Source organism: Dermochelys coriacea, chromosome 2 (assembly GCF_009764565.3).
Source record: "Dermochelys coriacea isolate rDerCor1 chromosome 2, rDerCor1.pri.v4, whole genome shotgun sequence".
NCBI lineage: Eukaryota > Metazoa > Chordata > Testudines > Dermochelyidae > Dermochelys > Dermochelys coriacea.
In genome coordinates this window covers 158,006,024-158,029,287 of record NC_050069.1, presented here as the reverse complement: position 1 = coordinate 158,029,287, position 23,264 = coordinate 158,006,024, and the positions used below count along the sequence as shown (strand labels likewise).

Below are 23,264 nucleotides of genomic sequence, written 5' to 3'. Positions count from 1 at the left end.
AATACATGATATGTGATCTACTAATAAGAAATTTAATTTTTCTGTCCAGTTATAGAATTACTCATCTGGTGAAAGGATAGAAGGGCCATGACCCCAGTCCCTTTTTGTTATGTTTTTTTGCTTTAGTAAGTTGCTCTCTCTCTCTCTCTGTTTTGGGGAGATGCTAGAAAAAGTTCCCCTTATAAACTTTGTTTTCGTATGACTTACAATTTTTGATACTTGTTCTTAGGATCAGTGTCAGTAAATGTCTGAAAGACTGCTTTATATAACTTCCTTTCAGCATGATCTGGAGATGGGACAAAACGAGGGGGGAAATCTTCAGCTTCAGATAAAATGGAATGTAAATCCCAATTTTGGATTTGGAAAAACAAAAGCAACCTTGGTCTTGCCCATTTGTGTCCTAAACATATGGGGTGGGAGTCTGTGCTGTGATTCTGAAGGGGGAGGGTTACCATAATAAGATCATACAGTATGTCTATATCTTGGCAGTTATGAGGATTTCAAAATTAACACAACAGCTTATTTTATAGTTGTTTCAGTGGCTAAAAACTAGTTGGCCAGAGCTTCAGTAATGTAAAATACAATTTTTCATCAGCTGAGGATTTGGTCCAGTGAAGGCAAACTTGTTCATATGGCGAGCACTTCTATTTCAAATGTATTATTGAGACTAATCTTTCCAGTAAGGAATGTTTACTTGGTCATAAATTATTCCTAAAAATCTCTCTTTGATGCCTCTTTTCTTTTCCACATTCAAAGTGGAAAAAAATAGCCACAGTAGTTTATTCTGTAATAGAATTACTAAGAAAAAGTAGCACCCAATAGAAACGTGAAAGGAAGTTAAAAGAAGTGAATGGTTGAAATAATAAGCACAATTAGTTGTTTGGATTGTTTATTTGCAGAACTTTGGTTTCTACCAATGAGCATCTCCTGCAAGAATTAGCAGAGACACGTACACGACACAGGACTGAAGTTGAGCAGCTCCACTGGAATTACAATCAGTTAAAAAAAACTATGGATAAACATCCTCATAGCAACATGGACAACAGCAGGTGTTAGTGACAATACAAGGAAATTTGTTGTAAAATGATTTATAAGAAGTGATACCCTTGAGTTCATCTAACTGTGTGAGCAAACATTTACAACTACACCATGAGTTGATGTCTTTGATACCTTTTATTTATTCAGAATCGTTTTTCTGTCTTTGTGCATAGAAATTGTTCATCAGAGACTTTCCAGAACAAATCTTCACTTTCTTTTTTACAGAAACATGGATGTGCATGATGGCAGTTTAAACCCAGTCAGAAATTTTGGTTGAGCGCTTTCAGTCCAGAAGTCAGAGCTACCTAAAGTTAAATGTGAGTTCAAAATTAGAACTATTATCTTGAAATCAGGACCATAAGTGCCAGTGGTTGAGTTAGTTCAGAAGGACATAGCTCATATTTTTTATATATAAATGTAGTATAGCGTAAGTTGAATTATAGCACTGATCTGTACTTATGCACTGGATACTGCTGTCCATATTATCAAATGTAACATTAAACATGGTTTAGAAAGGAAACTTTTTAGGGAAAGAAAATATTTACTGCTTGTTCTTTCAATTTCACTGTGGATGAGCACCTGTAACAAAAGTTGAAACTTTTCAAAGAATGTATCTGTGATAGTCGTTTGGCCTATGTGTGATTGATAGTTACTTTAGTTATTCCATTACAAATAACACTTTCCTTGCACATCCATCATTGTCTAAAGCTTTTATTTTACTCTTACTCTCCATAACCATACTGAGTATGAGCTGTACTCTTTCACCTACAAGTACACTAAGAGTTACATTCTCTACTGAGATCCGCCCTCTTTGGACTCTCAGGCAGCACAAAGAGGGTGGACTCTAGCCAGCAAAAAAAATTCCCCTGTCAAATGTGCAGTAAATAATCTTGTCGGATTTTTAAAAAATAATTAGCAGTTAATATGTGATGCAGCTTACTCTCTTCTGCAATATAAATGGATCCGGTATAATCCTTTTTTATTGTAGTCTGATTCATAACTTTCTTGAATATTTTTCTCGTTATCTTTTTCTAATAAAAGAAATTCAAATTATTTGATCTCCTAATAATTACTCAATTCTGATATATAGTAAATACAAGTCACTTTTACTAACAGCTATTCTTGAGTTAAGCAATATTAAAAGTGTACATGTAACTTTAAAAAATGAAGGTTTTTTTTGTAGTTGGATTAGTCAAAAGGATTCTTGTACTTGAGACTTCCCATAAGTAAGAGATTGTAAATTACGTAATAACCAGGCCCGGTATTTTTAATTAATATTTAACATTTGAATGTGCCAGTTCCCAGAAGACAGCTATATATGCTTTTCCTTTTTGGATTCTTTCCAATTAACTTAATACATAAACAAACCTAAAACAAAAATCATATCTATGTACTAATAGCAGTCGCCTGTACATTCATGGTAACTTAAGCTCTCATTAATCATATTCATCATGTGGGCTGTCACTGGGTCATGACTGGCGGGATTCATGGCTAGTCTGAATATGATAAGCAGGGTTGGGTCTAGTTCCTCTTTAGATAGAAGTTGTGGAACAAATTCCCATGATGCTGCCTGGATATAGACAACTAGGCTGTGGGATTGGGTTAATAAAGGAATGAAACGTTGAGCTTGGAACAGAAGCTCATTTATCTAATTTTATTAAAATTGGACAAATTTAGTCATGGTACAAAACTATTCATTAAACAGCTGTTTTTTGTTTGTTTGTATTTTTAAAAACCTCTAGCTTCTCCCCTACCCCTCAATAACAAAATAAAAAAAAGAAAAAAGAAAGAAAAAAGTTGCCTACATGCCCATGCTACAAGAAAGGCTATTGGTGATTCAGAAAGTTGCCCTTTCTTCTTGGCTGGTACTGAACCTCTGTGTTAGCATAACCTTAATAGCGCCTCTAACTTGAATGAAGCTTTCTTTCCAATATCCTGCCAGCTTACTCTCATTATAGATACTATGACCCTTTATGCAAGGGTTGAAGTGTTAGCCCCAGCCTCCTAGCTAAATCCAGTTTGAATCATTGTCCATTCTGTCCATCAGGACAATTCCCCATGCATCTTCTTTGGTTACAGTATTCTTCACTTTCTGTTTTAAATTGATGTGTAGTGTTGCTATGTACTGTTTTCCACCCTCAGAGACCAATTTCAATGGTGGCTGAAGTGACTCCTGTAAATGATTTGTCTCTCTCACCAACAGAAGTTGGACCAATAAAATATATTGCCTCACGCACCTTGTCTCTCTAATATACTGGGAGCAACATAGCTACAATAACACAGCATAAATATAAATGATAAAGTCTTTGGTGATACTCCATAATGCATAGTGCTGTATAAATACATTGTAAATACTAAGAGATTGTGCACATAATGTAAAGCCAGCAGATCATTACTTTTCCTGGTGCAAATTTCCACCTTAATATTAGCATAATATTTACACCCTAAATGTCAGAGGTAAGGCCAAGGAGCACACTCTTACAATGGACAGAGCTTGAAGAAGGAGGGGTTATCTGTGAGAGTGATGTAAACACATTTGCAGTAAATTAGCCAAACCCCTATTTTTAAGCTCCCAGTGATCATTGCTGTTAGAGAGGGAAAGGACTTGGGTTTCTAGCTGGGTGAAAAGGATTGTGAATATAAGAAACTGAGATAAATAGAAGTCATTTTAATTACCATAAATAAGGGCAGCGGGGAGGAAAGGAAAAGCACAAAAAGTGAACAGGAGCAAAAGAGAAACTAGGGAAGAAAAGAAGTCTCAAAGCATAGAAATTCCCCGTTGTCTGAGGGTATGTCCTCACAGTACAGTTAGCTCAGGTTCTTAGTCATGTGTTGCCCCTGTAGCCCCCTCTCATCCACACACACAAACATCTCACCTGAGTTTAGTGGTGCTTGCATTCAGGCACAGCTGGGAGTATGGGTTAGAGCCTGCTTTCATTCTGAGTGGTAACCAGCTGACTTTGCTGTGAGCACATAAACTGACTCACTTCAGCATTGAGAGTCCTCCACTGCCTTCCCAATTCCCCCCCATATGCCCAGAAGGACAAACAAGTTTGCCCATAATTCACTAGGAAAGAACATAGCACTTACAGCAGCATAAAGAACCATGGTATATGCCCTCAGAAGCTATAGTGACAAATGGAGAAGTGCAGCATCATTGATGACAGAGTAATTGGGGTAAAAAAGAAAAGGAGTACTGGTGGCACCTTAGAGACTAACAAATTTATTAGAGCATAAGCTTTCGTGAGCTACAGCTCACTTCATCGGATGCATTTGGTGGAAAAAACAGAGGAGAGATTTATATACACACACACAGAGAACATGAAACAATGGGTTTATCATACACACTGTAAGGAGAGTGATCACTTAAGATAAGCCATCACCAGCAGCAGGGGGGGGAAAAGGAGGAAAACCTTTCATGGTGACAAGCAAGGTAGGCTAATTCCAGCAGTTAACAAGAATATCAGAGGAACAGTGGGGGGTGGGGTGGGAGGGAGAAATACCATGGGGAAATAGTTTTACTTTGTGTAATGACTCATCCATTCCCAGTCTCTATTCAAGCCTAAGTTAATTGTATCCAGTTTGCAAATTAATTCCAATTCAGCAGTCTCTCGTTGGAGTCTGTTTTTGAAGCTTTTTTGTTGAAGTATAGCCACTCTAAGATCTGTGATCGAGTGACCAGAGAGATTGAAGTGTTCTCCGACTGGTTTTTGAATGTTATAATTCTTGACGTCTGATTTGTGTCCATTCATTCTTTTACGTAGAGACTGTCCAGTTTGGCCAATGTACATGGCAGAGGGGCATTGCTGGCACATGATGGCATATATCACATTGGTAGATGCGCAGGTGAACGAGCCTCTGATAGTGTGGCTGATGTGATTAGGCCCTATGATGGTATCCCCTGAATAGATATGTGGACAGAGTTGGCAACGGGCTTTGTTGCAAGGATAGGTTCCTGGGTTAGTGGTTCTGTTGTGTGGTGTGTGGTTGCTGGTGAGTATTTGCTTCAGATTGGGGGGCTGTCTGTAAGCAAGGACTGGTCTGTCTCCGAAGATCTGTGAGAGTGATGGGTCGTCCTTCAGGATAGATTGTAGATCCTTGATGATGCGTTGGAGAGGTTTTAGTTGGGGGCTGAAGGTAATGGCTAGTGGCGTTCTGTTGTTTTCTTTGTTGGGCCTGTCCTGTAGTAGGTGACATCTGGACCCATGGAAAAGAAGCTCTTGAGGAATTCCACCATGATTTCAACAATTTCCATCCCACCATCAACCTCACACAAGAGATCCACTTCCTGGACACTACGGTGCTAATAAGCGATGGTCACATAACCACCACCCTATATCGGAAACCTACTGACTGCTACAAGATCTCTATCATGCATTCCTACAACTACAATACCCACCTGCTGAAGTGAAGAAACAGATTGACAGAGCCAGAAGAGTACCCAGAAGTCACCTACTACAGGACAGGCCCAACAAAGAAAACAACAGAACGCCACTAGCCATCACCTTCAGCCCCCAACTAAAACCTCTCCAACGCATCATCAAGGATCTACAACCTATCCTGAAGGACGACCCTTCACTCTCACAGATCTTGGGAGACAGGCCAGTCCTTGCTTACAGACAGCCCCCCAATCTGAAGCAAATACTCACCAGCAACCACACACCACACAACAGAACCACTAACCCAGGAACCTATCCTTGCAACAAAGCCCGTTGCCAACTCTGTCCACATATCTATTCAGGGGATACCATCATAGGGCCTAATCACATCAGCCACACTATCAGAGGCTCGTTCACCTGCGCATCTACCAATGTGATATATGCCATCATGTGCCAGCAATGCCCCTCTGCCATGTACATTGGCCAAACTGGACAGTCTCTACGTAAAAGAATGAATGGACACAAATCAGACGTCAAGAATTATAACATTCAAAAACCAGTTGGAGAACACTTCAATCTCTCTGGTCACTCGATCACAGATCTTAGAGTGGCTATACTTCAACAAAAAAGCTTCAGAAACAGACTCCAACGAGAGACTGCTGAATTGGAATTAATTTGCAAACTGGATACAATTAACTTAGGCTTGAATAGAGACTGGGAATGGATGAGTCATTACACAAAGTAAAACTATTTCCCCATGGTATTTCTCCCTCCCACCCCACCCCCCACTGTTCCTCTGATATTCTTGTTAACTGCTGGAATTAGCCTACCTTGCTTGTCACCATGAAAGGTTTTCCTCCTTTTCCCCCCCTGCTGCTGGTGATGGCTTATCTTAAGTGATCACTCTCCTTACAGTGTGTATGATAAACCCATTGTTTCATGTTCTCTGTGTGTGTGTATATAAATCTCTCCTCTGTTTTTTCCACCAAATGCATCCGATGAAGTGAGCTGTAGCTCATGAAAGCTTATGCTCTAATAAATTTGTTAGTCTCTAAAGTGCCACAAGTACTCCTGATGTTACCTTTGAGTTTGTGCTTGCAACATCCTTTGATGTTGAATGATTTTTGTATTTGCAGTTAGTGCAGAAGCTTGTATACCAGCTGTGGTGGCAAGTTTTATACACTAACTCATTTTACATTGTGGAAAAACAAACAGCCAAAAATGTACTATGTGCATAATGTTTTCTTGGATGCAGAAACTCACAATCACAAATCACATTGATAGGATACGTTTTCACTGAATGGTCCAAATTGGCTGGAACTGGAGGCAGGTGTACTACAGCACCAGCCTACTTTTAAATGATTCCATACAAATACACCAACAGGGTAACCCTTGCATGTTCTAGGCATGCTAAGCTGACTATAAATAAACCAGCAGCTGAGATCAAAAGATGACTGAGCTCAAGCAAAGGAGCTAGTTTGCTAAATCAGCTTTCAGATAACACACAGCATTTGCTTATTATCAGATACATCCATACATTTTGGCCCTGTAGTGGCTCAGGGCAGGGGGCCTCTCACTCTGTGTCCTTGGGAGGGCCCCCCACTCTCCCCGCCTCACTACAGGCCCCAAATGCCCTTTGACTAGGAATGGCAGTGTGACTTCGTTTGGGCTTATTTGCTTTGTACTATGTAAAAATGCCCCACTTATGAAGGCCATTTAGCATTGAAACGTTCTCAAAGAGTGAGCCTCTATTGCCACATTGCCTTGGATACATAAACAGTACACACCACTTTTGCCTTATCAGTATTTAATTAGCAGTCAAACAGAAATATTTATGTAGTTAGTTGTGAAGGAAATAGTCTGTGCTGGCCAAATTCTCAGTTACGCCTGCGCAATCCCACTGAAGTTATAGTGTTTGTAAAGCTGTACAAGAGGGCAGGATCTGGCTGAATGCTTTTGCTACAGACCCAGGCTTCCTTTGCTGGCTAACCCCCAATCTGCTGTGAAGGAACCCAACCTCTGGATTCCCAGGTATTTTAAACTCCTGGAGGCCTGTCATTGCCTCAATCTTTGGGTCCCAGAGCACAGAGCCGCTGTCTAGCACTCCCGCCTGAGATCTGGAACCTTCTGTTCAGTTACCTTTAAGCATATGCTTAAGTGCTTTGCTGAAAAGAGTTAAGAACATGTTTAAGTTAAGCGCACACGTGTTTTGGTGAATTGGGGCTGTGGTTACTATGCTGTTATCATAACCACTTAAAAGATGTTTTGGCTAGTTTTAGAGTTAGTTAGTTTTAGAGCCTTCAGTCTCAGATAACGACAGTCTCATATACACATCTCATATACACATATACCATCTGTATACCAGATTGGTGCACCATAATGCAGGGGTTCTCAAACTGTGGGTTGGGACCCCAAAGTGGTTATGATCCCATTTTAATGGGGTCGCCAAGACTGGTGTTAGACGTGCTGGACTCCAGGGCCCAAGCCCAACTGCCTGGGGCTGAAGCCGAAGCCTGAGCCCCCCCGCCCAGGACAGAAGCCCTTGGGCTTCAGCTTTGGGCCCTTCCCCACCAACTCAGGGTAGTGGGGCTTGGGCAGGCTCAGGTCACCACCTTCTGAAGTAGTGGAGTAATTTTTGTTGTAGGAAGGGGGTCATGGTGCAATAAAGTTTGAGAACTGCTCTTATAATGAACTTGAGTTGATTTTTCAGTATCAGGCTAATTAAGGAGTCAGAGTCGAAGTCCTACTCCAATGCAAATCTCTTGGCAGGGGTATACCAAGTGTGGGAGATCCTCTTCAGTCTTATATCCAACACAGCTAGCACCTCGTCTTCCTACCCACAACCCAGTACAGTAGGGTCATGGCAGGGCAGGCAGAGGGACCAGAACATAATGCACTCTGAAAATGAATTGGCATATGGACCCTAGAGCACTGGAGCTACCAGGTGTGGTTTGGCTTAGGCCCCAGCTTGCTCTAAGATGTACATGGGGCTGAAGTCAGGGGGATAATCATGGAGCCATAATCAGCTCTCTGACAGACCCCCCCCCCCCCCCCCGATGCAGCTCACAGAAGCTAGAGCACAGAGAATCTGGCCAAGATAATTTTACATATTTTAATTAAATACTATGTTGCATACTCAGCATACATATACTGTGTGCACAAAGACATATAAATGGAATTGCACAAATATCCATTTCAAGAGGCTGCATATATGTCACTGAAAATCCCAGGCTCATTGTGTCAGTCAAAAGAGCCCAAGGGAAATAGGTGCAGGTCATTCTCTTGAAATTCTGTGGGATTTGGACACTCTGCTCAATTGGACTCCTTTGAAAACCCTAGCCTTAATGTCTAGGTTCCCACTAAACTAGAATAGTGGACTGTAAAATACCCTTTCTTTAGAGGTTTTTGAGTTAAAAACGGACCTTTCTATTAAAAAAAAAAACCCCTCCAAAAAGCCATGTTTTATTTGATTTCTGCTGTTCAGGTGACCTACCACATATGCTTAGGGATCACAATTTCACAAATAGAGTTCTTTGGGTACAGTTGGAGGCCTCTATGGAGAAATGAAGGTCATCGGAGGTTTTCAGTTCTACTTCTCAGATTTTAGCCAAAGACATTTCCATAGGTGTGTTTGAGTGAGTGCAAAAATGACATTCATTCCAATAGTATGTATGGGACAATTCAGTGGTATGTTGCACTATAACATGTTCAATCATAATTTGATATTAGTATTGTGATAAAGTAGGAAAGTACCATGTACAGCTTCCAACATAGTACTTCTACAGCTCTTAAACAGTCTAACGTTATTGTGATATTATCTGCTAATTGTTAATACTATTTTAGTGTACGTTCTGATGAAATAGCTTCATTTTATTACTTTTTATCATACAACTGTGAGGCATTGAGGAATATTTATACTTATGGATAAAGGGTTTGTGATTAAGTTATAAACCTTATTGAGCACAGTCTACTTTTTTGTTTAAAATAATAAAACGAAATGTTGCAAGGTTAAAAAGTCATTGAGGGTGAGCAAATGCACCATTGATAGTTACGTTTGCCCAACCATCCAACAGGCAGGATAGTTAGTATCTCCGAAGTCCTGGTGGAGCAAATGGAAAGGAATGCGTTTGCTTTTTCAGAAGGGATTATATTTATTGACGGCTCTTCCTGGGAGTGAAGCATTTATTGTCACAATGCTTTCTGTCAACAGTAGAGTAGCAGCCTAGGAGCTTGATATCAGAGCCCAGTTTAAGTACTGTGACTATCCAAACTTCTGTTCACGATGAACTTGTATTCATTTTTATATTTTCAGAACTCGAGAATGCTCATTATATAGTCCTAGTGTCATAATATTGCTTAGCTCTTACACTAAGCATCACTTTTCATATTCACAGCACTTTGCAATCATTAACTTATCTTCACATCGCCACAAGTAAGATAAATAGATAAGAATAATGATCCCCATTTTGACAGATGGGGTTAACTAAGGCTGAACGGAAAGCTAGAAGTGGGGGGTGTCAGTCAGTGAAGTGTTTTTAACGGTAGTTTATACATTTATTGCTAGTTACCTTAACAGCTAAATTACAGAATAACTTGTAACAGACAGTTTAGCTAGTAGTTAGTGTCATGAAAACAAGAGGCTAACATGTATTAACAGATTTATTGATCACTTAACTGACTTAAGATACAATTTTATACAATCAGCAGCAGTAGCATACATTATGAAAAGCTATACTCCTAAGAAACAATGGTGTACACAATATGAATTTTACTAAAAGTTTTCAAAACAAGCTTTTACAGTGCTAAACAGACTACTGCCATACTTGAACTTCTTCTCTAAAGATCAGGAATAATGTTGTTTACTTGACAAAGTAGCTTGTCCACGGTTAATGTGGTTTTAGAAATCAGCAAGACAACTTTAAAAGGTTTAAACATCCATAACATTGTCATTAACTTTAACATTCACACTGATAAAGTGATATTTAATACTTTTAGCATTATTAAAACAGTGTAAAAATATATTGCATATATATATATTTGTTTCCTTTTTCCTGAAAAAAAAACTAGAACAAACTAGTAGTATATGATTCCCTTTCAAGTTTCTTTCTTTATTTTTTCTGTTAGATTGAATAGTAGTTGAAATGAAACTAAGATCTGGGAACAGAGAATTACTGATGTGCTTCCCCATAACCTCTGTTATAGCTACTAACCCCTTGGCTCACTGGTGGGTTCACCTTTCCTGCCATTAAAGCCAGTGGATGAAATCCTGTCCCCATTGAAATCAATGGGGCCAGCATTCCACACGGTTTGTTCTGCAGTGAAAAATGCATGGCTCCCTTCATCAAGAGGTGAAATACTGCAGTATGTTTAGCCACTACAGTAAAAATTAAGAGATGCTACACTCAAATTGTTCATTTGCAATAATGAAAAAAATCGGTGATAAATTAGTCAGAAAAAAGTAAACTTGTAAGGTTAAATGATCTTAGGTTTTTACAATGTTGAAAATTTCACAGTGGACACAGTATACTAGTACAGATGAATGTTAATGTTTGCAATACTAAACATATATATATATATATATATATATATATATATATATATATATAAGGTAATCATAAGCACCCAGCAGCTTCCTGGTTTTCTGGGCCAAGATGAAAGACATAAAAAGGAACAAGAAATGATAAGATTAATTTTAGCTATTTATCAGGCTTTACAGGGCTCCAAAGAAGATGAGAATAAGACCCATCTCCATGTTGCAAACAACTATCTGACACAGATTGCGGCTACTACTCTAGCCAAAGCAAGTCTCCTTCCACACCAGTGGACAGGTCCTGACAGTAAGCACATCCAGACATATGTAGATCTGAGACAATATAAGCCAAATCAGATGTGTATATTGGAACAGGATGAGACAAATAAAAGATGTAATTAAAGAGCAAAGGATAATATGCATAAATAAATGGCCATGTCTGAAAATGAATTATAAAAAACACCCAGAAACTGAATTCAAAAAATATTCTTCTGTATAAATATATATTTTTCCGGTGACGTTTAAATTTATGACATGATTAAATCTTAGTAAGGATAAACCTCAACCTATATACCCATCATCGACCGTTTCTTTAATCTGCAGCATTTCGAGCCAAACAAACCACTTTATACTATTGGCAGCATGGGGGAAAACCTCCCAGTGGAGTTGTCTGCTGAGGCTAATATATTCTGAAGCCAGCACAGAGAAAAACACTTTCATGTTACACACTATAATTTGTTGTTGTCTTTGACTTCGTAACTTCATGTAATTCATTGCTTAGTGAATGTACTTTGTCAACAGCTTTAGGCTCTTCTGTGTGTGTCCAGGCTTTTACACAAGGCCTTTATAAAATATGTTTATATAGTTGGGAAGAATAATTTACCACAGAAACATAAAAAGCTATATTTGATGAGTCCATTAACACCAACTGTCTTTAACAGAGCCCATGCTGAACTATTTCACATTTTTAAAATTACTTTGTTTAAAATAGCACTTGAGCAAGTACCAACACAAATTCATCTACTGTAAACTGGAACCTGAAATAATGCACCATCATCTGGGAGTAGATCACCCTTCTGTCTTGCCTCATTTTTTTTTAAACCATTCGTAGAATAACTCCTGGTTAAAATGGAGAGTTATGTGAGGCATGTGAGTATATTTTTTCAAGGCTGTATTTTTAGTTAATTTGAATATAACTTTATTCATGTGGCACTAAAAATCAAAAGTAATTGAATCTTTAGCATGCATTATTAAGAACACTGGCTGAAATCACTAAGTGACGGGTCTGTTTAAAACATATATTCAGAAAAAAGTTAACAGTACAATGAAAATGGCTTCCTTCAAGTGCCATGTACTTTTCAGTTATTCAGGAAGTTAACAGATGCTTATAAATATATTTCAAAAATTAACTCATCACCTGATGAGTGATTGACCTCAGTGGAGAGTGTTGGATGACCAGCACTTTTCAAAATCAGGCCAGTTATTTGGATACTTAAATAGGAATTTAGGAGCTTAACTTTAGACACCAACTTTGGATAATCTTGGTATTTGTTTGTATACTGTTTATGCTTGCCCAAATAGATTTGTATGCATGAGAAAAGATGGTACCGTATAATATCCATTTCAGAATGGCATTAGAACACTTCAATAATACCATGCATGTGTCAATATCCAGCAAATGCACTCCCGCCTATTTTCCTTATTTTTAATCAAATTGCCTTGTGTTACAGCAAAAATCCACTTACCCCACATTAGCAGGAAAGGGGAAGGTAGTTTGAATGAAATAAGAGCTAATCCAAACCCCATATTAATTCCAGTCCTTTTTTCAAGGTTAACAAAAACTAAAATTAGACTTGTCTTTTTACCTTGTTTTGAAATCCAACTCTCTGGCTTCAGTGCAAAATAGATGAGGAAATATTGGAAAACTATGAATCATAGAATCATAGAATCATAGAATATCAGGGTTGGAAGGGACCCCAGAAGGTCATCTAGTCCAACCCCCTGCTCAAAGCAGGACCAAGTCCCAGTTAAATCATCCCAGCTAGGGCTTTGTCAAGCCTGACCTTAAAAACCTCTAAGGAAGGAGATTCTACCACCTCCCTAGGTAACGCATTCCAGTGTTTCACCACCCTCTTAGTGAAAAAGTTTTTCCTAATATCCAATCTAAACCTCCCCCATTGCAACTTGAGACCATTACTCCTCGTTCTGTCATCTGCTACCATTGAGAACAGTCTAGAGCCATCCTCTTGAAACCCCCTTTCAGGTAGTTGAAAGCAGCTATCAAATCCCCCCTCATTCTTCTCTTCTGCAGACTAAACAATCCCAGCTCCCTCAGCCTCTCCTCATAAGTCATGTGCTCTAGACCCCTAATCATTTTCGTTGCCCTTCGTTGTACTCTTTCCAATTTATCCACATCCTTCCTGTAGTGTGGGGCCCAAAACTGGACACAGTACTCCAGATGAGGCCTCACCAGTGTCGAATAGAGGGGAACGATCACGTCCCTCGATCTGCTCGCTATGCCCCTACTTATACAACCCAAAATGCCATTGGCCTTCTTGGCAACAAGGGCACACTGCTGACTCATATCCAGCTTCTCGTCCACTGTCACCCCTAGGTCCTTTTCCGCAGAACTGCTGCCGAGCCATTCGGTCCCTAGTCTGTAGCGGTGCATTGGATTCTTCCATCCTAAGTGCAGGACCCTGCATTTATCCTTATTGAACCTCATTAGATTTCTTTTGGCCCAATCCTCCAATTTGTCTAGGTCCTTCTGTATCCTATCCCTCCCCTCCAGCGTATCTACCACTCCTCCCAGTTTGGTATCATCCGCAAATTTGCTGAGAGTGCAATCCACACCATCCTCCAGATCATTTATGAAGATATTGAACAAAACGGGCCCCAGGACCGACCCCTGGGGCACTCCACTTGACACCGGCTGCCAACTAGACATGGAGCCATTGATCACTACCCGTTGAGCCCGACAATCTAGCCAGCTTTCTACCCACCTTATAGTGCATTCATCCAGCCCATACTTCCTTAACTTGCTGACAAGAATGCTGTGGGAGACCGTGTCAAAAGCTTTGCTAAAGTCAAGAAACAATACATCCACTGCTTTCCCTTCATCCACAGAACCAGTAATCTCATCATAAAAGGCGATTAGATTAGTCAGGCATGACCTTCCCTTGGTGAATCCATGCTGACTGTTCCTGATCACTTTCCTCTCCTCTAAGTGCTTCAGGATTGATTCTTTGAGGACCTGCTCCATGATTTTTCCAGGGACTGAGGTTAGGCTGACCGGCCTGTAGTTCCCAGGATCCTCCTTCTTCCCTTTTTTAAAGATGGGCACTACATTAGCCTTTTTCCAGTCATCCGGGACTTCACCCGTTCGCCACGAGTTTTCAAAGATAATGGCCAAGGGCTCTGCAATCACAGCCGCCAATTCCTTCAGCACTCTCGGATGCAATTCGTCCGGCCCCATGGACTTGTGCACGTCCAGCTTTTCTAAATAGTCCCTAACCACCTCTATCTCTACAGAGGGCTGGCCATCTCTTCCCCATTTTGTGTTGCCCAGCACAGCAGTCTGGGAGCTGACCTTGTTAGTGAAAACAGAGGCAAAAAAAGCATTGAGTACATTAGCTTTTTCCACATCCTCTGTCACTAGCTTGCCTCCCTCATTCAGTAAGGGGCCCACACTTTCCTTGGCTTTCTTCTTGTTGCCAACATACCTGAAGAAACCCTTCTTGTTACTCTTGACATCTCTTGCTAGCTGCAGCTCCAGGTGCGATTTGGCCCTCCTGATATCTTTCCTACATGCCCGAGCAATATTTTTATACTCTTCCCTGGTCATATGTCCAAGCTTCCACTTCTTGTAAGCTTCTTTTTTATGTTTAAGATCCGCTAGGATTTCACCATTAAGCCAAGCTGGTCGCCTGCCATATTTACTATTCTTTCGAGTCATCGGGATGGTTTGTCCCTGTAACCTCAACAGGGATTCCTTGAAATACAGCCAGCTCTCCTGGACTCCCTTCCCTTTCATGTTAGTCCCCCAGGGGATCCTGGCCATCTGTTCCCTGAGGGAGTCAAAGTCTGCTTTCCTGAAGTCCAGGGTCCGTATCCTGCTGCTTACCTTTCTTCCCTGCGTCAGGATCCTGAACTCAACCAACTCATGGTCACTGCCTCCCAGATTCCCATCCACTTTTGCTTCCCCCACTAATTCTACCCGGTTTGTGAGCAGCAGGTCAAGAAAAGCGCTCCCCCTAGTTGGCTCCCCTAGCACTTGCACCAGGAAATTGTCCCCTACGCTTTCCAAAAATTTCCTGGATTGTCTATGCACCGCTGTATTGCTCTCCCAGCAGATATCAGGAAAATTAAAGTCACCCATGAGAATCAGGGCATGCGATCTAGTAGCTTCCGTGAGTTGCCGGAAGAAAGCCTCATCCACCTCATCCCCCTGGTCCGGTGGTCTATAGCAGACTCCCACCATGACATCACTCTTGTTGCACACACTTCTAAACTTAATCCAGAGACACTCAGGTTTTTCCACAGTTTCGTACCGGAGCTCTGAGCAGTCATACTGCTCCCTTACAAACAGTGCTACTCCCCCACCTTTTCTGCCCTGCCTGTCCTTCCTGAACAGTTTATAACCATCCATGACTGTACTCCAGTCATGTGAGTTATCCCACCAAGTCTCTGTTATTCCAATCACGTCATAATTCCTTGACATCACCAGGACCTCCAGTTCTCCCTGCTTGTTTCCAAGGCTTTGTGCATTTGTATATAAGCACTTGAGATAACCTGTTGATCGCCCCTCATTCCCAGTATGAGGCAGGAGCCCTCCCCTCACAGACATTCCTGCCTGTGCTTCCTCCCGGTATCCCGCTTTCCCCACTTACCTCAGGGCTTTGGTCTCCTTCCCCCGGTGAACCTAGTTTAAAGCCCTCCTCACTAGGTTAGCCAGCCTGCTGGCAAAGATGTTCTTCCCTCTCTTCGTAAGATGGAGCCCGTCTCTGCCCAGCACTCCTCCTTCATGGAACACCATCCCATGGTCAAAGAATCCAAAGCCTTCTCTCCGACACCACCTGCGTAGCCATTCGTTGACCTCCACGATTCGACGGTCCCTACCCAGGCCTTTTCCTTCCACGGGGAGGATGGACGAGAACACCACTTGCGCCTCCAACTCCTTTATCCTTCTTCCCAGAGCCACATAGTCCGCAGTGATCCGCTCAAGGTCATTCTTGGCAGTATCATTGGTGCCCACGTGGAGAAGCAGGAAGGGGTAGCGATCCGAGGGCTTGATGAGTCTCGGCAGTCTCTCCGTCACATCACGAATCTTAGCCCCTGGCAAGCAGCAGACTTCTCGGTTTTCCCCGGTCAGGGCGGCAGATAGATGACTCAGTCCCCCGGAGGAGAGAGTCCCCGACCACCACCACCCGCCTTCTCCTCTTGGGAGTGGTGGTCGTGGAACCTCCAACCTCAGGACATCGCATCTCATGCCTCCCAACCAGCGGAGTCTCCTTCTGCTTTCTCCCCCCAGACATATCATCTGGTCCACTCTCCGCATTGGTACCTGTGGAGAGAACATGAAAGCGGTTAGTTACCTGTGTCTGTGTTACTGGAACCCGGACATTCCGCTTACCTCTTCTGGAGGTCACATGTTGCCAAGCTTCTTCACTGGCCTCTTGGCTCCTCTGTGCAACCTGCTCTACATCTTTAGAGCTTTGTGCCCCTAGAAGGCTATCCTGAGTTTGGTCCAGAAAATCCTCAGTCTCTCGTATACAACGCAGGGTCGTTACCTGTTGCTCCAGACCTTCAATCTTCTCTTCCAATATGGAGACCAGCTTGCACTTTGTACAGACAAAGTCGCTTCTGTCCTGTGGAAGAAAGACAAACATGGCACATCCAGTGCAGGTCACAACAGCTGAATTCCCCCCTTCCATATCACCTACCTACTACGGAGCTTCCTCAGAGACGTTGGCAAGATGTAAGCCTCACTGGGCTCACTCCAGGCGAACTCCCAGGCAAACTCCTGCTGTGAGCTGCTCTGCTGTCCCCGCTGCTCCGCTGGTTCGCTGCCACTCAGCTGGTTCGCGAGGCTCCGGCTATTTTTAAACAGCCAGGCTTCCCTGACGCAAACACACAGACACCCTAATGCCCGCCCCCTGCAGGCTAGCAGCCAATCAGACACTCACTCAGGCTCCCTCCCAGCAAACACACGCTCGGATACTTCCTCAGCAAGCAAACACACACACTCGGATACTTACCAGTCCCAGGCAAACTCCTGCTGTGAGCTGCTCTGCTGTCCCCGCTGCTCCGCTGGTTCGCTGCCGCTCAGCTGGTTCGCGAGGCTCCGGCTATTTTTAAACAGCCAGGCTTCCCTGACGCAAACACACAGACACCCTAATGCCCGCCCCCTGCAGGCTAGCAGCCAATCAGACACTCACTCAGGCTCCCTCCCAGCAAACACACGAAAAAATAGCTGTCCTTGCAATATCCCTGTGGCTCCTGATATCATGATCAGTTCTTGGGCAATGGAGGTTCTGTCTGCAGCGCATCCAAACCTTCGGAGGCTACCCCATCACTAGTTTGAAAGGCAAAGTTTCAAGAGCTTTCTTCTTATATTCCCATTGCTTTGGGGATCTAGCAAGTGATTGTAATGGTAGTAGAGTGTCTCTTGCTACCTTTATGGATAAAAATATGAAAACAGCCTAGGCCCTATTTTCAAATATTTGGGTGCTCCAATGGGCATGTGGGCACCAAGTGCCAATGTAGGATTCATTTAGGTGTCCAACTGAGGCATCCAGTTTGATTACGTGGCTTGTAGCATTTATTAGGAGTTTAATGTGCATTTGAGCTCTCTGCACTGATGTTTCATATTTTGAATATTACTTTTTGGGCTTGTGTAATCATTATGGGCCAACACCTTAGGCCCAGTTCCAGGGGAATAAAAGGACACATTATTACATGAAATACATGGGCTCTGCACTGACCTGATTGTTGCTGAGGATGGCTGGCCTGGTGTAGTGTTCTGTACAGTAACTACATTCCTGCCTAACGAAAAAGGGGTGCAAAAGTGCATGAGGCCAAAGAGCTCAGGGTATGAATTGGGGCTCCCTGCCATGGATAATTGTAAAATGTTGCATGGGGGCCATGTGAAGGCATCCATTCTGGTGACCTATTGTCCTTGCCCTGACTGATAGCTGTTTCCTTTCCTGGTGGAACATCAGGGAGGAGTGCTCCTGTGATGTTACCCCCTCTACTCGGCAGCTGCCCTGCAATGTAGTCCAGCGAGGGACAGAGTTGTGGACACTGCCCTCCAGAACCAGGAATGGGCTAGACATCTGTGCAGGAGCTATAGAGCTGCCCTGACAGGGATTTCTGTCCTCCATTGTATGGAGAGGGCTTTGCAGCATCAGAGCCACACAGCTCTGGTCCGTTTTTGTGGAAGGGCCAGGATTTGGCCCCAGTAGCTTTAAGTTTTGGATCAGCACGCATATGGCACAAATACTAGTTACATCTACAGCACAGGTACACACACATACACACCTGCTAACAAACATGTACAAATCTTTTGTATTGTATTACTCACTACTGAGCAATTGGCAGGGTAAGTAAAGTACTTATAGTTTGCTGTACAAAAAGGTGCGGTTACTTTGGCATAGACTCAAGGCTAATAGTTTGGAGGGCATGTGCTAATGCATGCAACACATTACATTTTCTCCTTATTATGAGGTCAAAATGGTTTGTTTCTTGGCCAAGGGAGGGCAGAGAACACCTATTCATGATTACAAACAGGACACAGATAGATGCCCCCAACAAGTATATCCATACATCACTGTAAGGCAGGATTATGCTTTAAACATCAAGCAATATGGCATTACACACCAAGGCACAAAGAATCAAACTTTATTTTGTAATAGTTAATAGCCTAAAAGAAATAAAAATTGATTTTCAAATTAGTTTTAAGATGTTTGGAGAAAGATGGAATATATGGAGGTACACCCAGCACTGCAAACCAAAAAACCAGTAAAAATTACTTGTCGATCTGAAGTGTGAAATGAAATATCTGGTGCTGTAAATTAAAAAAAAATGAATAGAGCTAGCAGAGGAAAAAAAACAAGCATTGTTCAAAATATTTATTGAGGGTTTAGGCCTCCTATAACCCCAGCATGTTTTCTTGTCCACATAGAGTCAATAAAATACGCCGGTGCCATGCTTTAGCCAAAAATATTTTCGGATGGGAATCCCTAAACTGCTGAAAACTATGAACTTTGAAGAGGCTTTTGAGTTTGAAGATACCAAACAGAAAACCAACAATAAATCTCTTACTGAAACCACACACTTACTAGGAAATTTTGGTGAACTGCAAATATTAATTAATATGGTGGCTTTATCCTGGTCAGTCTTCCCCGTGTAAAATATTTACTTAATCTGGACTCATAAAAATATTTGATTAGAATTCATCATGTAATTGCTCATGCAGAAGAGCTGTTAAAGCAAAATTGCCCTTTTAAATGCATGTGTTATTTTAAGGCTGTTGCTACAGCTTCCGTGGCCACAACTAAAAGGACAAAAATGTCCATTACTGAATGCTCTATATAAATGTGATAACTGGGAAAAAATCCTAAAGCGTGAGAGAACTGCACTGACTAAACATTAAAGCACATCATGTACTCAAAATAATTTATTAAACTAGCACTAAAGCAAGAATCAAATCTGATTTTTATGTCACTTCACTTTTTAAAAATCCATTTGTTTCCCCTAGTCAGCACTTTAATTTCTTGGGCGCTGATCCTGCAAAAACTTTGCACTCAGGGTATACAGTTAAGCACATGTGTAAGGCTTTGCAGGACTGGGCCCTGCCTTGGTGTTAATGGAATCATAAGCGTATTATGACTTCTATATTTGGGGGCAGCTCCAGTCAGGCCAACAGTGCCTGCCCCAGGCTCACATTTTCAGGGGGGAGAACGTCCCCTGGTCCCCCCAAACTACACCCATGAATGGAATTTATTTTTAAATTAAGTGTGTTTGATTTGTTTTTAAAATATAGACTTTGATATCTACCATACCACATTTGAAGCATCTTGTCATGTTTCAATACTATGAGCTTCAAAGGATGCAAAATCAAACTATAAATGAAAACAAAAGATGAGGACTGCAAGATTTGTACAGTGACTTTGTGGGCATGTATGTGCGCGTGTGACTTGAGAAGCATTGGGTGCTTCAAATCAAACTGACAGAATGCACAGTCAGATGGAACGGACTTGGAAAAAGATCACAAGCAGAAAACTTGCAACGTACACAAATCCTGACTAGGGACCATGCCATTTACCCAGCCTAAAGTAATGGTGTACAATAGAAGCACACCTACTACTACACCAGTTAATGGGGTGCAGCCTGCTGCCTCCTACACATATGGCTGTTATCCTCCATACACCCTGCTCTCCAAGGAAAGGGGCTGCCACTGTGCCTAGCCCTCATGCAGGCTACACAAGGGCAGGCTCTTTGCATCCTTCCCACACTGTAAGGGCTAGGCAGACACTGAATCTCAGAAAAAGAAAAGGAGTACTTGTGGCACCTTAGAGACTAACAAATTTATTAGAGCATAAGCTTTCGTGAGCTACAGCTCACTTCATCGGATGCATCCGATGAAGTGAGCTGTAGCTCACGAAAGCTTATGCTCTAATAAATTTGTTAGTCTCTAAGGTGCCACAAGTACTCCTTTTCTTTTTGCGAATACAGACTAACACGGCTGCTACTCTGAAACCTGAATCTCAGAAAGTAAGTGTCACTCTTTTGTTGTGTTCTCACCTCCAGTTAGCAGCAGAGAAAAGACTCATCACAAAAGATTTTCATTCCTACTATCTTCCTTCTTCACCCTCATTTCAAAGCAACTTTTCTTCACCTGTTCTATTTGGCTTTTAAAAATTGACAATTGAAAAAAATATTAAAATAAATATTCATTTAACATTTTAATAGGAAATATATAAATGCTTCTGTCAACCGATAATGTTGCTGTTGGTGTTATTTTCTTAAGGCTTGATCCAAAGCTCATTGAAGTCAATAGGAGACTTTCCATTGACTTCAGTGCTCTTTGGATAAGACCCTTATAGAGCATGTTTCTTTTGGTAGGCTTGGAAGGATTCAAGTTTTATCTTTAAATGTTGGTAAACGTCCATTTCACGGCACACAAACAAACCAACAGAAAATATTGCCATAGATAATAATCAAAATGTATCCATAGGCAATTAAGAAAAATGCTGCTTGAGAACTTACTAGAATTTGATTTAAGGATATTTACTTTGCGTATTATGACATATGATGTTTACAATTTGTATTTTAATGGTTGCAAAGCTAACTTTTTTGACTTGCAACATCAACTGTCATTAAATAATTGTCTGACCACCCCCAACTGGGAAAATTTAAAATCAATATAAATTGGGGGGGGAAATGCTTTAAAATAAATATTGATATCTGATGAAATTAGAAAAAAATAAAAATCAAATTCTGCCAAGCCTATTTGTAAACCAGAAATAATGTGCAGTAACTATAGTAATAGTGTTGGTGCTACCAAGCTTGTCTATGCAACAAAGAGTAGTTCAATATTTCTGTTCCTTGTCAGCATGTAACCCACTAGCCTTAGGTTCAGGACCTACATACACTCCAAACATGGAACTCCTGCACACAGTCAGACCCTGAGGTTGTAAGGCTTCTCAAACACACAGAGCCACAACTTTAAATCTCTTCACTGCTGTGCCCTGCCACATTTGTGTAGCAGTAGAGCACAGCAGCACTCTTTGAAGCCTTGACACTCTGTGGAATCAGCAGCATTTCAAAGATGTGATAGCTCCTACACCTCACCCTGCAGGAGGTGGGTACAGCCTGTCACACTAGCTGAGGCAACTTCCTAGTGATGAATAGTGAAGTCAACAGGAGTTGATGGGGCTCAGCAACTTGCAGGACTTGGCCTTCAATTTGGGCTTGATGCAGATCCCATTGACTTCAGATCAGGCTCTCAACGGCGATGTGAACTAGGGCTGTCAAGTGATTAAAAAAATTATCGCGATTAATCGTGCTTTTAATAATAGAATACCATTTATTTAAATATTTATGGATGTTTTCTACATTTTCAAATATATTGATTTCAATTACAACAGAAAAATAAAGGAGTACTTGAGGCACCTTAGAGGCTAACAAATTTATTTGAGCATAAGCTTTCATAAGCTACAGCTCACTTCCTCGAATGCATCCAATGAAGTGAGCTGTAGCTCACGAAAGCTTATGCTCAAATAAATTTGTTAGTCTCTAAGGAGCCACAAGTCCTCCTTTTCTTTTTGCAAATAACATGGCTGCTACTCTGAAACCTGTCAAATTACAACACAGAATACTAATTGTACAGTGCTCACGTTATATTTATTTTTGATTGAATAAATATATTTGCATTGTAAAAAACAAAAGAAATAGTATTTTTAATTTACCTCATACAAGTGTTATAGTGCAATCTCTTTATCATGAAAGTTGAACTTACAAATGTAGAATTATGTAAAAAAAATAACTGCATTCAAAAATAAAACAGTGTAAAACTTTAGAGCCTACAAGTCCATTCAGTCATACTTCAGCCAATCACTTAGACAAACAAATTTGTTTACATTTGCAGGAGATGCTGCTGCCTGCTTCTTGTTTTCAATGTCATCTGAAAGTGAGAACAGGTGTTCGCATGGCACTGTTGTAGCAAGATATTTGCATGCCAGATGCGCTAAAGATTTATATGTCCCTTCATGCTTCAACCACCATTCCAGAGGATATGCGTCGATGCTGATGACGGATTCTGCTTGATAATGATCCAAAGCAATGTAGACCAATGCATGTTAATTTTCATCATCATGAGTCAGATGCCACCAGCAGAAGGTTTTTTTTCTTTTTTGGTGGTTCGGGTTCTGTAGTTTCCACATCCGAGTGTTGCTCTTTAAGTCTTCTGAAAGCATGCTCCATACCTCGTCCCTCTCAGATTTTGGATGGCATTTCAGATTCTTAAACTCAGTCCTAGTAGCTATTTTTAGATAACTCACATTAGTACCTTCTTTGCGTTTTGTCAAATCTGCAGTGAAAGTGTTCTTAAAATGAATATGTGCTGGGTCATCATCCGAGACAGCTATAACATGAAATATATGGCAGAATGCGGGTAAAACAGAACAGGAGACATACCATTCTCCCCCAAGGAGTTCAGTCACAAATTTAATTAACCCATTATTTTTTTAACAAACGTCATCAGCATGGAAGCATGTCCTCTAGAATGGTGGCCAAAGCATGATGGGGCTTCCGAA

At 41.3% G+C, this 23,264-nt stretch overlaps 1 protein-coding gene across 18 annotated transcripts in view; it reads left to right on the top strand.

Moving 5' to 3' along the window:
• CEP72 (centrosomal protein 72) overlaps positions 1-23,264 on the top strand; it is an 82,167-nt gene that overhangs the window by 44,596 nt on the left and 14,307 nt on the right. For 3 of the 18 annotated variants that reach the window (XM_043508565.1, XM_043508566.1, XM_043508573.1), the window contains one exon: positions 1,264-1,355. In XM_043508565.1, the coding sequence (XP_043364500.1) occupies positions 1,264-1,315 (52 nt within the window). In that variant the 3' untranslated portion in view covers positions 1,316-1,355. Of the gene's footprint in view, positions 1-49; positions 3,272-11,550; positions 12,875-23,264 lie in introns of those variants that run through there. The other 15 variants (XM_043508570.1, XM_043508567.1, XM_043508563.1 and 12 more) reach the window with 14 other exon arrangements.